Source organism: Pogona vitticeps, chromosome 1 (assembly GCF_051106095.1).
Source record: "Pogona vitticeps strain Pit_001003342236 chromosome 1, PviZW2.1, whole genome shotgun sequence".
In the NCBI taxonomy this organism is placed as follows: domain Eukaryota; kingdom Metazoa; phylum Chordata; class Lepidosauria; order Squamata; family Agamidae; genus Pogona; species Pogona vitticeps.
In genome coordinates, this window is record NC_135783.1 from 267001835 (window position 1) to 267019687 (window position 17853).

General features: G+C 39.6%; 1 protein-coding gene across 30 annotated transcripts in view; it reads left to right on the top strand.

The window, feature by feature from the left end:
* MICAL2 (microtubule associated monooxygenase, calponin and LIM domain containing 2) overlaps window positions 1-17853 on the top strand; it is a 175589-nt gene that overhangs the window by 70220 nt on the left and 87516 nt on the right. For 6 of the 30 annotated variants that reach the window (XM_072985774.2, XM_072985773.2, XM_078383945.1 and 3 more), the window contains exons 13-20: window positions 1074-1273; window positions 3259-3371; window positions 8599-8655; window positions 9886-10032; window positions 13359-13469; window positions 15078-15287; window positions 16005-16106; window positions 16448-16573. In XM_072985774.2, the coding sequence (XP_072841875.2) occupies window positions 1074-1273; window positions 3259-3371; window positions 8599-8655; window positions 9886-10032; window positions 13359-13469; window positions 15078-15287; window positions 16005-16106; window positions 16448-16573 (1066 nt within the window). The remainder of the gene's footprint in view (window positions 1-1073; window positions 1274-3258; window positions 3372-8598; window positions 8656-9885; window positions 10033-13358; window positions 13470-15077; window positions 15288-16004; window positions 16107-16447; window positions 16574-17853) is intronic. The other 24 variants (XM_078383960.1, XM_078383961.1, XM_020797201.3 and 21 more) reach the window with 7 other exon arrangements.

Here is a 17853-nt window from a genome sequence, read left to right on the forward strand (position 1 = left end):
GGAAACATGTATTTTGGGTTGGGGTATGGGGAAGACTATTTAATGTTTTCAGGCAGTGGATGAGTGAAACCATGGGTACTGATCCTGTGGATACTGCAGTCCTTCTGTATCCAGTGTTTATAGCTGTGATGCATTATACATGGGACTTAAATCATATGGAAGAATGCTATCTGGTTCTGAATATGATACCCAGTAAGGATTTCTTTTAAACCGTGTATTTCTGTAACTGTGCCATTATGCTGGCAGCAGAATATTTTGATGGGCTTCCAGTTTGTCTCTGCTGACTTTTCAGGGTGCTGATGAGAGTCTTTTCACCTTTTTACTCAGAACTTTCTACTTCTCAATGGTCCTGGCATAGGGACCAGAATATTTTGCATTTGTGCTTTGAATTTTTTTTTTTACCTGGGGAATATTATATCCTACATGTTAGTCTTTAATTTACCTCCCACATAGTTCCATAAAAGTTTTTATTTAATCATAAAAGATATATGTGGAAAATTTGTTCACATTAAAAAGCTTCCACAATACGGGAGAGAAACTTCCTGCACAGGAAAGAGAAATCGTTAACATTATAAGGGCATGGGACTTGTTTTCATTTGGCAGCAGATACAATCTAGGCCAATCCAATGTCTCCTCATTGCAGCAAGTGGTGTGCAGTCTTCATCTACTTTCTCCCATAATGCACGTGTGAAAGGGGAAATCTGAACATGTGAGGAGAGGGAGCACCTTTCTCTTTTCTGTAGTAATTTTGTGCATATGGAGAATAGGAGTCTGGTGGTGATGGTGGGACAGCCCGCTACATAAGGAAGCTTTCAAAAGTCAGGGACCCCAGTCACATGGAAAGGCTCCATGTGGAGATGTTCTCTTCTTCAGGATCATGCCTTCAGACTATAGGGGGAATCGATGTACATATGGATAGTAACAAAGTCAGAGGAGCTAGCCCTCTTCTAGTTTAGACACAAGGCATTCTTATGAAATATTTCTGAAATAGAGCAAGTTATTGAAGAGGAAAGAAGTTGCTTAAATATGTAAAGAATATTCACTGTAGGACTTTTTTCTTACAAAACCCCAAGTGACTTTGACTCACTGAATGAAGAAGATGCTGTCAGAAACAACCAGCTGGCATTTGACATTGCTGAACGAGAGTTTGGAATTCCTCCCGTCACTACTGGAAAAGAGATGGTGTCTGGTGGTGAGCCTGATAAACTCAGTATGGTCATGTACCTCTCGAAATTCTATGAGCTATTCAGAGGAACACCTCTGAGAGCAGTGGGTAAGTTGGCCTAGGTTGCCCTTATGCTTAAAAAATGAAGTTAGGCTTTGATTGTTTTACAGCCTGTATGACTGACTCTGAAGTTGAGCCAAAGTTTGTCTTCCAGCCTCATTACAACTGCTCTGGAATGTTTAATGTATTTAACTGTGTATTATAGTTTTCCTAAACTGTTCTTCTTTAAATTATTTTGGACTGCAGGATGTCATAGTCAGCATTATTTCTCCTTATTTAGGAAGTCGTAATAGTGGATTAGCCTTTTGTTTCTGATCATGGGGTTTTCTTGGCAAAGATACTGGAGTGGCTTGCCAGTTCCTGCTCCAGCTGGATTGCGTTTAGTCAGAACTCTCCACTATGACCTGTCCGTCTTGGGTGTCCCTGCACGGCATAGCCCATAGTTTCTCTGAATTACTCAAGCCCCTTCACCACGACAAGGCAGCAATCCATGAAGGACAATACTTTGGCCATCTCATGAGAAGAGAAGACTCCCTGGAAAAGACTCTGATGTTAGGAAAGTGTGAGGGCAAGAGGAGAAGGGGACGACAGAGGATGAGATGGTTGGACAGTGTCATCGAAGCGACCAACATGAATTTGGCCCAGCTCCGGGAGGCAGTAGAAGACAGGAGGGCCTGGCGTGCTCTGATCCATGGGGTCACAAAGAGTCGGATGCAACTAAACGACTAAACAACAACAACAATAGTGGATTGGTTCCTGAACAGTGGAGTATTCTCTCCGGAGAGGTGTGGAGAAATTCCAAGGGGGCAAGAGACTGAGATTTTCATAAACAAACAAACAAACAAACAGACAAAGGAATATTTTGTCAGCTTAAACCAATTTCTGGGGTGGATAGACACATGTTCATTAACTTTATGTAGCAAGAAAGCCCGCACACATTTATTTTTGATTCAATTTTTATTAAGTCTTGTTTATTTAGGATTTTTAATTATGTAATATTTTTGTTAAAGAAGTTAGATGTCAGTTTTAGTGTTTCATTTTGTTGTTACCCATCCAGAGTGGCCTTGGCAGCCAGATGGGAAATAGAATGAATGAATGAATGAATGAATGAATGAATGAATGAATGAATGAATGAATGAATGAATGAATGAATGAATGAATGAATGAATGAATGCAAGGGAGAAGCATAAGGTTTTCTAAATAAAAAGTAGGTATCCATGATGCCCCAGAGTTTGGAAACTGCTGTTGTAGTATTTCAGAGAATGTTGTTGGTTCCACACTTGATTACTCTTGTTCTGTGGTCTCAATGTGCTGTTGTACTAAAAAGATCCTTCATGTCCCAGTGTACATCTGGTCTTGCACAGAGCCATCAAGATGATGGAACCATTTCTCCATATTACCATGTCTAGAATTTAAGTACCCAGTGTGATGTAGCGGACAGAGTGACAACTAGGACTCAGGAGGCCTGGGTTCAATTCCCCACTTAGCCATGGAAACTCACTGGAGTAGTGGAACTGATAAAACCACTCCTTAAATGCCTCACTTACCTTGAAAGGCCCTATTAGGTCACTATAAGTTGATTCTGACTTGATAGCAGAAGTAGAAGAGCAACAGAATTAAAAGTAAGGTAAATATGGGTGCAAAGAAAAGGAATTTAAGATTTCCCCACCTCCAACTGTTATTAAAATCTGAACCAGAGAAGAGCTTGCTGGACCAAAATGGAATGAGGTGACCATTACAGATTGTTGGCCTTTGCATTTCCAATACTGGAACATGACATTGCATTTTGGTGATGTAATTAGTCAGTGCAACTATCTGCAGTTTTGTGTGGGACTTGCTAATACTTCAAAGTAGGCATGAATAAAATATGCTGCCCAAACAGTAGAGTATTTAGTTAACATTTTTGATAAGTTGGCTTTTTGCCTTTGGGGTGTAAATTCCAGTCTAGTTGCCTAAGGAGTATGTCTGTAGCCTAATATGTATTTTTCAGTCAATTTTCTTAATTTCATTTATTTGTTTTAATTTTTGAACAGGTACTGTGGCGAAGCAAAATGGGGAAAGAAGTGATAGTTGTTCTGCTAAAGCAACCAACTTCATCTTTAATAACTACATCAATTTAACATTTCCAAGGAAGAGAGTGCCTAAAGTAAGTTTCCAGTTTGGAATAAAAAAAACAGTATGGTAACTAGAAGATAACATGGATAAGGGCTATTTCTGTCTTTCAAATAAGATTTATTATTCTGAGTCAGATGATGATCATAAGGAATAGCTGTCTCCTTCATGTCTTGTTTGTGAATTTCCATGGCATATATGGAGATGAGAGTGATGTACCAGATGGAACATTGGTCTCATATCACAAAGCATTGCCTTGAAATGTTAGAAAATGACTCCTCAAGAAATTTGCAAATGGTGACTTGTCACTGTGGTTGGGGGGAGTGAATTATTTAAAGAAGACAGTTTGAGACTCCACAGAGAGCCACAAACAGAATCTTTCCCCTTTCCTAGTCTTCTGAGGTAAACTGTTCCCATTAGTAGAACAGTTGTAATGTAATTTTATGGTTTTACTTTGTATTCAATCCCTTCATATTACTATAAGTTTATATTTGTGTTACTAATGTTATGGTTTTATTCTGTACTTACGGCACTGCTAGAATACAGTTTTTTGTTTCCTAGTGGCTGAAAACCTAGAGCAGCACGGGATAGGTAAAAGCATACATATACATTTTGCAACATTTTAAGTAAGGTAAAGGTTCCCCTTGACAAATTGTCCAGTCATGTCCAACTCTAGGGGGGGCGGTGCTCATCCCCGTTTCCAAGCCATAGAGCCAGCATTTGTCTGAAGACAGTTTCCGTGGTCACGTAGCCAGCACCAACTGTACACGTAATGCTGTTACCTTCCCACCAAGGTGGTATCTATTTATCTACTCGCATTTTTACAAGCTTTCGAACTGCTAGGTTGGCAGGAGCTGAGACAAGCGATGGGGGCTCACTCCGTTGCGTGGATTCGAACTGCTGATCTTACAACCTTGCAGCCCAGAGGCTTAGCGGTTTAACCCACAGCACCACTGCATCCCTTTTTAAGAAATACAGTACCTCTATTAAGCAAGAAAGGGTTGGAAATGATGGAAGAATTATATGATTTTAAAGTCGCATCTTTGTTTGTTAAAGCTTAGAGCCACCCTTCCTAATACAAAGTATAAGATCATTTGTATGTTTCCAGTTCTATAAATAACATCCTCAAATCATAAGAATGTTCAGCTACCAGCCAGTAACCTCATGCCCTTTTTAGGAAGCAGTGTTTCTTCACTCAGCCTTGCAAACAAAACAGAGCTGGCACGTTTACTCAACAGAAGCCCAACTGACGAAAATCAAATTTCCCGTCCTAAGTAATCTTTTAGCTTTGTTTAAAGATATTCAATGGTGTGTTTGAAGGCATCACTCATTTTGGTTTGTAACGATAATACAGTATTAGCATTTGTTTATTACTAGACTATGTAATTCCTAAATGTATGCCCTCATTTTTCTTAGTGTTGCATAGTAAGATATAGAACGGCATCTTGAACTTACTTTCCTCTTAATTTTAAAAATGTTTTTTGTCCCTGATCAGACAAACAAAATGGAAATCATGTAGAATTTCTATGTTTGTAACTATCCAACAGTATTTTAAAAATTACAATAGACAAAATCGTGCTTGGAATTTTGTAGTTTAAATTCAAAACCAAAATCTAAAGGGTTTGATCAAACATTCTGCTTACAGAATGATCTCTGAGACATGCACACATCCTTTGCTCCTCTTACACCAGCACAGTCAATGGCCAGGATCTCTGGTAACTGTAGTTCAAGAAAATTTGGGAGACATGTGGGAACCACCACTCCAAAGGGTCAAGAGGTTCTTCCGAATAGCACCAAGTTGTAGAAACAGGAAAGGATGCACTGATTAAAAACCCCTCCCTTCCACATGTACTTGCGCTGGCAAAAGGTCTTTCCACAAGTCCCAAGGCAACTTTGGACCTAAGCCTATGCATCTTGATGTAGAAAAACATCAAAGAAAATGGATACCTTAACTTTTAACTTTGGACTTCAGTGGCATTAAGCACTAAGGTAGTTCAAAAGAAAAATACTGGTTATAATATTATGTAATATGAGACCATGCTCCACCTAGTATTTTTCTCTTGTCTCCAGCCAAATATGACATGGAAATTCACAAAGACATGATGAAGATAGTCGGTCCCTATGATTTGACTTTAATAAAATATGCTATTTTGTGTTTCAGTGCACCTCTCTTTTTAAGAGATAGTTACAAATACCATATTTTTATTGATTCTCATCTGTGAGAGGTTTATTCAACAATTGACACAATGGGTGAAATCCTGTGCAGGCCCATGTGGACTATGAGAACAATTCATCTACAGTGTCAAATTGCTGCTGATAAAAGCCTGGATAGCTCCTTAGTTTAGGTCTCTGGCTGCGAAGCCGGAGGTTGTGAGTTTGATTCCCCACGGTGCCCCTTGACAGGGGCTGGACTTGATGATCCATAGCCTCCCTTCCAGCTCTGCATTTCTAAGGTGGTGATTTCATTTCCCACTGTGTTTCCTGAGCACAAGCCAGCCTCTGTAGCCTTGAGAGAATGGCACAGTCCCAGGATTCCTTCATAAGAAGGGAATGGTAAAACCCTGCTGAGTATTTTGTACTATAAGGCTGTAAGGGTTGTCATAAGTTGGAATTGACATGACAACATGTACAGTAATTATTATTACAGTGGGGTCTCTACTTAAGAACTTAATCCGTATTGGAAGGTGGTTCTCAAGTTGAAAAGTTCTTATGTTGAATCTGCATTTCCCATAGGAATGCATTGAAAACCATTTAATCCGGATCTGCTCTTTTCCGTCCATAGAAACTACAGTGGAACCTCTACTTAAGAACTTAATCCGTTTTGGAATGGTGTTCTTAAGTTGAAACGTTCTTAAGTTGAAGCAAAATTTCCCATAGGAATGGACTGAAAACCAATTAATCCGTTCTGGCTGTTTTTGTTTTTTTTTTGTTATGTAGAGGTGCGTTCATACATTGAAGCATTAGTTCCCATAGGAACTAATGCAAAGCTGGTTAATACGTACTCTACCACTAGGGGAGAATTTTTTTTAACCTAAGATGACCTTAAAAAAAGAGCAGGAAAGGTTTTTTTTTCCTGTTCTTATCTTGGATTTCTGTTCTCAAGTAGAAGCAAAATTTAGCAAATGGAGCTGTTCTTAAGTTGGATTGTTCTTAAGTAGAGATGTTCTTAAGTAGAGACCCCACTGTAAAGCCTTCCTTTGGTAATTTTGTGGAGCCTGCAAATTCATCACATTGTGTGCAAATCATGTGCACCCCCAAATCTTTAATCGCCAGGTATTTGCTGCTGCTGAATACATTATTCTCCTTGCATATGCAGAGCTGCACACTTGGATTTAAGCCAATGTAAGAGTTTTTAGTGATTTATCTGTTAATAAGAAGTGTGTCTTAGTCTCTATAAAATTCTGCATTTTCTTTCTGTCTGTCATATTCAGTAGGAATTAAGACATATCACAGATATTAGGTGGATTGGGGAGAGTACAGCATTTATAAAAAGTGAAAGCTGTGCTTCGGTTGAAAAACAATTAAGCAAGAGGGCAAAGTGGCTGATATCTCGTTAGGTGGAAAATAAAATAAATCTCAAACTACTCCTGTTTAAGATCTTGGAAAGCAGTGTGCCATTGTCCTGTGAAAGAGAACAAGTGGACCCCAGTAGAACAGATTGTGCCACTACAGTGTTTAGTCTTCTCGGGCAGACTAAGGCTTACGTAGAACATCATGCTATGTTAGCAAGAGCTGGTACTTGGAAAGCCTAGTACTTTAACATTCAGTCATCTGTTTCTTTTGGGACTGACCCAAAAGTTAGGGCTGGGATAATGCCTGTTCTCTCCTTGGCAATTTATTATAAGCAATGAAAATATAAAAGGAAGCCTGTGTTTCTTTGATCTTGCTTTCTGTCTGTAACGTTGGCACTGTAACCTATAAGACTGCAACTGATGATTGATCCTGACAATATACAGAGAAGATACGGGCAGGTCTGAAAATGTCCAGGAGCAGAAAAAAATGGCCTGAAATATTATAATTTATATTTGTTTGAAACACATCAGTCTATTTATGGTAAAATGATCCAGAGCCCGTGATGTGTTTAATGGGTGTTAAATCACTAATTCATAACAGATAGCTTCTAAAATCCCATGACTATGAGTGGAATCTGTTGACTTTTGTGGGCTCTAAATTAGGTTGCAGGGTATTTTCACTCTTATGAGATAAGTTGCCACCATTGAAATATGTTGCACTTAGAAATCTATGCACTTCAGTACTTCCATGGCATGAGGACATAAGGCAGGGCTTTCTGATAGTTTGTAAATGGAGAATGCTGAGGTATCTACATGTCTAAAGGTATTAGTCCACAGGGCTATAACTAGCCACTTTGGCAAGTGTGCCATCTCTCAGCCGCTCTACTCTGACTTCTGTAGGTGAGCCCTCTGTGAAAAAGGAGGATTAATGTGTTGCCCCACAATCTGAACGAAAGGGCATTTAAACTTCCGAAGAAAAGGAAAGTGCATAGTGGGCCAGGAAGTGTTGTCCTTTATATTCCCAATATCCAACTTACTCTATATTTTAGTGCCTTCCAAATTTTGGTTCCTTGAAGCTCCAGTTGCTCCTCTTTAGTTATAGCCCTGCTGGGGTATATTACTGATACTTCACTTCAACTTACTTCTAAATGGCCACCCTCTAGCTTTTGGTGCCCTGGAGCAAAGCCCTAGTTATAACTCTTATTTGTTAGCATTTTTTCTAAAAATAAAAAAACCCTCTATAGGTTAAATCAAATATTAGTAGAACAGACCTATTGAAATCAATGGGATTTCTATTACTGGTAACTAACAAGTTCCATTCATGTCAGTGGGCTTTCTTTAACATGAGATATAACCCATTTATATGGCCTTGAGCCAAACAAAGATCTTTGACTCCATGGGCATAACTAACAGGATTACGTTATATGTGAACGAGAGAGATGAGATACAGAGATGTTGCTGTTTCATCATCTGGTTTTATCCCTGGGTAACAAAATTTGCTGAGAGAGGGTGTTTATGGAACGGAGAAAACTGACTTCAACTGATTTTTATAGCAACTGACAGTGGCCTAGAATTAGTTTTGCAGACCTTTATCAGTGGAAACATTTACAAATCCCTCTGTTCATTTGGTAATGGATTGGAAAATTTAACAGATGGGGTTATCTTTATTTCAACAGTCCCTATGATGATAGATTGATAGATTCTGGATATATATGCAGTTGTGAATGATGTGTTCCTCTTTGTTTTTAGGCAGAAGAAAATGAAACTAGTAAAAGGCGGCGTAAGAGTCTCATTAATTTTGAAGAGGTTGGTAATTAAAATTGCTAAATTTCTTTGTGTAATAATACATATTTTTTCTACAGCAAAAATGAAGTATAGCTTCCACATCTAGGCTTTTAAGCTATCAATTCTGTAAAAGCAAGATTCTTGTCATATGTTTTGGGACCATAGAAAGAAAACACAATTGGATTGGAACAAACCTTGTTCGAGCCCCACTTTGTTGCAACCCTTAGGCAGTGCTTCAGCTTGGGTGTTTCCCACTGAATGGCAATGTTAGTGGGAGTGTATATAGTCTCCAATTAACCTATTTTAACAGGATTTCATCAACAACTGGAACCTAACTAGAAGTTTAAGGAAAAACGTGTATTCCTCTTAATTAACCTAATCATAGTTAATCGTGAGTTAAGTATCTGGCTGTGGAGCCAGAGGCTAGGAGTTCAATTCCCCACTGTGCCTCCAGGGATCCAGCCTGTGTGGCCTTGGGCAAGCTGCACAGTCCCAGGTCACCCCTAGAAGAAGGGAATGGTAAATCACTTCTGAGTGCTCTCTACCTTAAAAACCCTGGAAAGAGTTGTCATAAGTCAAAATTAATTTGAGGGCACATTGTTATTATTTATTCCTTTGAAAACAGGTATGTATGGCTTAACAACCGAACTTACAAACTAAGCGCGTGTTTACCTTCCAATAACCAGTCAAAACCCGAACAGGTTAAATACAACATACTTGGATAAAAAATATTGTGTGCTGTGAAAAAAAGCCGTAATTTACCATTTGAAGGAACACATCTAAATATATGGCAAATGCAACATGACTCTAAGCAGTGGGAATAAATGATGATTCTTTAAGAGTATTAGCATGGTCCTTTTTCTGCATCAGAACTGCCATTTTTTTCTAGTGGTCCCCAACCCCCGGTCCGCGGCCCGGTGCCGATCCATGGGCTTCCTTGAACTGGGCCGCGGGCATGTATCTCTGCCCACCCGCACGCACGCACGGTGGGCGTGTCACGCTTGCGGAGGGGTGTGTTGTGCTTGCGTGTGTGAGCGTGACATGCCCCCTACGAGCACGGGGGTGTCTCCCTGCGCACAGAACCCACACACCCCCAACCAGTCCACAATGGCAAAAAGGTTGGGGACCGCTGTTTTAAAGGATAACTAGAGAAGGAACTGCCATTGAACCCAATTAAACTTTCATGTCTCTCTCTGTACATCTGATGAAAAATGTCAACCGCAATCATTTGTTTTTGTTTGTTTGTTGCAGTTCTCAGGTTCCTTGGATCGGAAAACAAATTCTGGTAACCAAGTTGAAGTGAAGGAAGCAATAAATCGGAATAAAGTGAAATCTATGGCAACCCAACTTTTAGCCAAATTTGAAGAAAATGCACCTACTAGCTCACTACGAAGGCAGGTAGGCAAAAGAAGAAGAAGAAGAAAATGAAATTCATTTTGAGAAATGGAAGGAAGTTTTTCTAGCTGATAACCCGTTACTTTGGTTTGAATGCAAAGTCTGAATTGTTGCAAATGGAAAACGGCTAGTAGGGTTTCTGCGAATACTTAGTGCATGACATATGCTCCTGAACTATCATCTGCTCCCAACCAGCAATTTTTGGCAAGGTTCAGACAGAGCTGAATCTTCGTTGAACAGTTTTTCTTGAGCAGTGGAGTTTTGTACAAAGAAGTGATCGTGGTGGTCTGTCTCAATGTGTTGGCAAAATTGCGGGGGGGGGGACCAGAAGAGAGAGAGAGAGAGAAGCATTCTTTTGTGGCACATTAAAGACTAACAGATTTGTTTCACATTTATTCCAACAGATTTATTTAGTTTATTGTGTCTGAAGGCGTGGATTTTGATTCGCAAAACCTCACACTGAAACAAACCTTCGTCTTTATCTTTCTCTCTTTTCCATTTTCCCCTTTAATTTTGCCAACACGTAGAATTTCATGTTAGCCAGATACATCTGAATGGCAATAGAAGCTTTGCAAGGGGATAAAACATGAACAGCTTGCATTTTCTTTCTAATTACTATATAAACGCAGGCTGAAATATATGCAATCGTATTTCAGTTGCTAAGGGAAATAACATTCTTATGCTACCTTTCCTGCCATATTGTCGGTAAAATTTGAAGTGAATTTTCGTCTATCAGAATCATGTTGATGATTAATGACTGTGTAAATTAAAATCTGTACCTCACTGTAGCAAATTGCCACTATAATGGGGCACTGATTGCATTACATGGTATATGCCTGACTGTGCAACCGATGCACACCTAGTAATGCAGTCAGCACACCATTAGTTAGCGGCAATTTGCTGCAATGAGTTACACAGTTTAACTGAACATATGCCTAAATCAGCAATGGGATGTCAGTCAGAGTCTGATAGTTTGGTGATAATTTACATTGTGCAGTACTTGGATTTTACAGTAGTACAGGACAGTGATGGGCCAGTTGCATATTTTTATGGCATTTTTTAAAAATATGTTTTCCCCTGTTTTGGATTAGTTGCAACGTCATATTTCTTCCTCACAAATGTTTTTAGAATAATTGCTGTGCAGGAGTACATGTAGAAAATATATCCAAATTGGAAGTAAGTATGCCTTTTTGGCAGGATCCATGATGAGATCCAGCAGCAGCAAGAAAGTGTGTGTGTGTGGGGGGGGTGTTGTTTTTTGAAAGGGAGAATATAACAGCCTACATAAATAAATCTCACCCACAGATGTATATGTTATAGAGTAAGAAGACTCATCTTCATTCACATGGAATCTTAGCCGGAGATGTGATTGCATATTCTGCTCAGCCCCTTCTATTGCTGCTGCTTGCACATTTTTTTCTTAAAAAATGTACATTGTTAATTAAGACTGAGCCAAATTTTCCCAACCGACTGAGTAATCTGTGACAATTATATGGTGACTCTGGCCACCCTATAGTTATGGTTGATGAGAGCTTTCTAAGTTATCTCCTGCATAGAAACTTAGGATGGATCTGTACTTCTTTATTTGCAAGCTTTTTACTATAGCCATTCACGGATTCATTCTGTGTATCAGTTTTGCCACCTTCTGAAAACTTGTTTGTGCCTTTCCCCTATATGGTGGCATATGTGGGGTGAAAAATTGTGTTTGGGGGGGAGGTTACCTCCTCTCCCTTGGTTAGGATGACCTTTTGGTGGAACATGTCTAGCCGCCTAGAGTGGTCGAGTAGACCAGATAGGCGGTGTATAAATGAATGAATGAATGAATGAATGAATGAATGAATGAATGAATGAATGAATGAATGAATGTCCGACCCTGTCATATCTTTCCCAAGGAAAACATTTGAACAGCACATTAACTATTTTGGGGAAGGGGAATAGATTTGTGAGTGACACCTTGTAAGCCGCCTAGAGTGGTCTTAAGTGACTAGATAGGCGGGATATAAAATGAATGAATGAATGAATGAATGAATGAATGAATAAATAAATAAATAAATAAATAATAAATAAATAAATAAATAAATAAATAAATATACAGAACTTGTTTCTTTCAGAGGGAGGCTTAAATGGCAATTCCCTCTCCTTTGTGAGTAGCCATGGTATCCTTAGCGATACATCTGTTTGTGAAAAGTTGGTGAATCCAAACAGTATTTTTACTGCAGTTATTTATTTATTTATTTATTTATTGGACTTATATACCGCCCCATAGCGCTACAAGCACTCTCCGGGCGGTTTACAATTTTGATTATAAAGGCTACACATTGCCCCCCCAGCAAGCTGGGTACTCATTTTACCGACCTCGGAAGGATGGAAGGCTGAGTCAACCTTGAGCCGGCTACCTGGGATTTGAACCCCAGGTCGTGAGCACAGTTTTAGCTGCAGTACAGCGTTTTAACCACTGCGCCACGAGGCTCTTTAACCACTTGGTCTATATTTACAATGGCTTATTTATTCCAACATTTAAAAAAGCAAGCAAATTCCAAAAGGGAGATAAAAGTCTTCACTAAAAAGAAAAAGTTATGTTTTAAACTGTAACTTTGAAAATAAAATTAGATCACAGATAAGCACACATACTCACAAAATGTGGGCTCTTCCCCCCCTTAATTTTTACCCTGAGTAAGCACTATCACGTAATCTCACTAGCCACTCCGCTCCCTGTATTGTGCATCACCAGTGGCACAGAACAGCTGAAATGCGACACAGACATTAAAAGTGTAAGCACCTATAAGCAAATTTGTAATGTAGTCCTATCAACAATTAAGTAATTATTACTAAGCCAGTTCCATTGATTCTTGTGTGGAAGAAGGAAATACGTTATGTTTAATGGGCTTATTGCTAGATAAGCAGAGGTGAGGTGATTGTTTTTGCTCTCTTTGAGAAACCAAAGAATAGAGTTTACCTCTATATTTTCAAAGGGCGGAAATTAAGATACAGGGAGGATGCATCAATATGCCTATGTTTTGAATGATTTGGGATGTTGCTCTGAAGTTTGAATGTCCTTGTTTTGGGCGTACAGCTTCAACCATAGCATTTTGCACTGGAACAATGACTGGTGAATTTGTGTGTTTTAAATATCCTTCCAATTTTATATGTCAAACTTCAACTGTGGTGGTTTTTTGGAACTCCAGCTACATCTTCTTGGCTCTGTGACTGTGCTGTTGAGCTTCAGCATTTTCTCCTTCCTTCTAACCTATAACAGCTTTCAATCCTTCTGTTCCACTTCATACAATATTCCTTTCTTTCCTTGGACAATTCTCCTTTCTTCACTTAAGGAGCCAATAGCTAAACCAGCTTTGCACCTTCCTTCCGAATCTCCTGTAAATCATCGCTTTGCTAAACCCCAGGAGGCAACCTGTAACCCATCACCTCCACCAAAAAGTCAGGTAGGCATTCCGCCTGGACATCAGCCTGTTTGACTGTCATTTCTTTCTAACTTTGGCACTGCAGAGCATTGTAGATTATGCCTGATTGCCTTTAAGAATAAGGAAGAACATTTTTGAAAAGAGAGAGATGCATTGGGACTCATGGTGCTTGACTGCCTATTCAGGGTGTGCTGCTGCTATTTTTGGATTTTAATGAAGGGTCAGGGCCTTTCTCACATAATCCTTTTAGCGGCAATATATGGTTTGACAATTCCATAGTAAAGTCATTTCGGAAGTACTGTATGTGTTATCTCTTACTTTTAATCAGAGTTGAGGAACCTGTGGTGCTCTAGAGCAGTGGTTCTTAACCTTTGTTACTCAGATGCTTTTGAACTGCAACTCCCAGAAACCCCAGTCAGCACAGCTTGTGGTGAAGGCTTCTGGGAGTTGCAGTCCAAAACTCCTGAGTAACCCAAGGTTAAGAACCAGTGCTCTAGAGGTTGTGGGATTTTATGTCCATTAACCCCAGCCACCATGGATAGTGGTCAGGAATGAAGAGCACTGTAGTCCAGAAATATTTGAAGGATCACAGGTTCCCCTTACCTCTTTTATTATGCTAAAAGGCCTTCTGGATAAATGCAGAATATTTGTTCAGGGCAAATTTATGCTTCTAACAAAGCAAAGCTAATACAAGAGTAGGGTTCTGCATAAGTATAAATGTTTATGTATGTGCAATATTTTTATCTTCTGGAGAATGCCAAAAGGTGTGACATATTCCTAAGTACACTGCTAAACTATTTGGGAAATCAGAGTCTTTGATCTAGTAGACACTGATTTTTTAATGGTTAGTTTATAAAAGTTCTAGGGCATACTGTCAGGAAATATTTAGTAACAAGCACAGTTATCCTGCATTACCAAAACTGTCTGAAAGTTTCCTGTACATCATAGCCTGCCCTTAAGTCTCCCACTTCTGGATTATGTTGTTGCCATTGGCATACACCACACAAACCAGGATAGTCTGCTAGGGAAATGGAGCTGAATTTGCAGATCTTGCAAACTGAGCATTTTAGGCAGTACTTCTGTGTTTACATAATTTCACAAACATTATCTCAGTGGGCCGTGTAGCATCTCTGCATAAAAGCTGCTATTAGTATCTCTGCAGTGCTCATTGGGATGAAGTTGAAGCTGCAGGAGAGTGGAAAACTTGCTTAGAGACACCAGTGAAGTTAGTGGCTGAGATAGGATTTTCATTGGGGACATAGTTTTTCTTCACTTACCCTTAACTTGACTAAACAAAAATTAAAAGTGTGTCTAATTCAAAGGCCCTGGAACTCCTTCTAGCCCACCTTTCTCCCCAAAAAAGACCCAAGGTAGCTCACACCATTAAAACTCCTAAGCTGTGCAGAGTTGTTTGTACCGTTCTAATTTTATCAGATATGTTTCCACTGCATGAGTTCTGTGCTCTCCTGCCTTCTTTCCTGAAAATGAAATAAACCCTATGGGAAAGCGTGCTGCTGTACATGGGGTGCATGTTGCAGTCTGATATCCAGCATGGTCATGCCAACATGCATGCAATCTGTGCTTTGATGGACGAATGGGATCCCTTTTTTCATTTCAAGTGTTTCACAGTTTCAGGCCATAGCTAGGGCTGACCGCCCAGCCAGGGAGCCCATGCAGTCTCTGCCTGCTCCTCCTCCAGTGGCCAGGCATTTGGGCTGTACAGAGAGAACTGAGCTGATGTCCAACCTTTCTGAAACCCTTGCGTCTTCCTGCCCTGCTGCCTTTGCACTGTCTGGTGTGCTTCAACGCCTTCAGTATGTGGAAGAGAAAATAAACCAGGTGACAAGCTCTTCCTCTATTTTCCTCCTCACCCCACTTCCCTTGCTGGCTTATTTTTTTTTACTATTTTGCAGTAGTTTTGCAAGTATATTCACAGTATTTTTCAGCTGCTTCCAAGGCATTTCACTCCATTAATCTATAGAAAATGGGGATATACACATGATTCAATCAAGAACACTTCCTAACAATAATCAGAAGAGATTTCCAATTGTTTCCTCCTCTTCCTCTTTTTTCAAATAAAATTGGGGAGAGAAGCCAAGGACGAACTATGTCAGTTTTCTTCCAGCCTGTTATAAATTAAGAGAAGCGGGGGTCCTTTGTCCAAAGCACTGTGGTGGTGCAGGGGAGGGGGCAAGGCTAAGTCTACTACCTCTAACATGTTACGCCAACTTAACATGTTAGAGGTAACATATCGTGTTGACCCTACATTCAGAATGTGAGCTACATATTTTGAAGCAGCTGAAGTTAAGAACCTGCTGTGACATCTCTTCAAATATAATATGTGGTTTGACATATGCACAGCTACAGAATACTGAAGCATGAACATAGCTATAAACCCGCTCTTTGCCTTTCACTGCCAGTGTTTTGTTCTTCTGTTTTCCTTCTATTTGAAACACTTTCCGTCCAACCAGCTATATTTCTGAACACTACTGTTCTGTTCTTTTCTCAATAACCAAACTCCTTTTTCTCTTTCCTTTCTTTTCCTTGTTGCTGCAGAGGAGAGCTCAGTCCATAGCAAATAGAGAATTTCATAAAAAGAGCATTAAGGATAAAGCAGCTCATCTCGCCTCCATGTTTGGTTATGTCGACCTCCCGAAGGTGAATGCTGTGTTTGCTTTGCAGATGCAGAGGAATTAAGAGGGACACGGGGGAGTGCTGCTGCATTTCTTCTCAAATAGAAAAATACTGCTTTGCAACTGATACATTTTTGTTTCGTTTCATTAAACAGAAGTGGAAAAATGAGGAGCAAATAGGAAGTTAGTGCACAATCTGATACAAGGATTTGCCAACTGAAATCTCACTGAAAGCAATTAACTCTGTATTAGATTGTGGCTGAAGTCTCTCCTAAAACTTAGTGCATGGTGGTGAAATGCCATTAGTTTAACATTCATTAATAGGAACATCCTCTGAGGTAATTCTCCTCTTTCTGCTCTGTACAGAATAAGCTTCCTACTAAAGGTCTGTCCCATTCTCAGCTCCCATCTCCCTCTTGTCCTCCTTCTCATGATTCAACTGCTTCCTCTTCATCCATTGACTCTGCTTCCCCTGCTGTTCACTCTAAAAAGGTATTCCTCCTTAACAGGTCTCCATGTGTTATTCATATCATCACTAACAAAACAAGTCTGCACACAGCTGGCTTGGATTTCTCAGATTTAGCTTGCACAGAAGATAGTTGTGTTATGCTGTGTTTCTCGAGAATGAGGGCTGATCTTGTCAGTTTGCATGCTAGCAAATATAGAATAAATGAGAGTAATCAATAAGATAAGGAGAATGATGCCAGCTCTTTTTATATTTGCCTCCAAATATAGAAATCTGGTTGATTTCTATACTGCCCCATTAGTGTGAGGCACTGTTCCGCAACATCATCCTTTCACCATTTACTTTTTAAAAAGTTAATTAGATTAGAAATCAAGTAACTTTTCTTACTTTATTGAATATTGAGAGGAAGGGAGATGGATGTTGACTGTGGAACGAAGTGCTGAACGGTTTACACAGACAAAAAGTATCAGAAACATTCACATTTCAGGCTACAACTCCCAGAATACTCCAGCCAGCATGACCATAGTTGTGCTTGCTCAAGTGTGAGTTACTTCTTGTGTGCTAGAACTTGCAACCGAATAGGGAGATAAAGTGATCAGTTTGTTATTTTGACTTGGATAGTTGAATACATGGAGCTGAATGAATCTAAATTTTCACCAAGATTAGCATATATTTTGTGACTTGGTTTTCAGACCATTTTATTTAATTGGTTATGTGTGAGAAGGTCAAGGAGTTGTATGGAACAATCCCACAGAGCACTGTGCTCCTCCACTAAACTCTGGAAATATTACTCAGTGCCCTGCATCTAATTTTCTTAAGGTTCTGCAATACTTTATCAATGCCAGGTAACTTCTCAAAGAAACAAGATATTCTCAGGGTCTTCTTCCCGGTCACATTTTTTCCTTGGACATTGCATCTCATGAAAAGCCCATATGGCACTGCTTGGCTTTTCAATACTCACATAGGTTTGCTTCGTTCTTTTGCCTGTTTGGGGTCCTGGAAACTTCTAGCTAGCTTGCTTTTTCAAGAAGAAATGCCTGCATTCTTGATCTTAACTTGCCCAGCTCAAGTTAATTGACCATTGTACTAGTCTGTATCATTAGCATTTTTTTAAAGTTGGGAGCTCATTTTATTTCATCCCTTGATTCCCTTTGTAGGCTAGAACTGGGAATGGTGAAATGTTAATGCTTACACAGTGCAGAAACATAAGTTTACACTAATATATCGATATAAAGCCTGTTTATTAATCTGCTGCCATTTGGTTCCATGGGTCTTTCTGTTGCCTGTAAAGATTGTCGCTCTATAC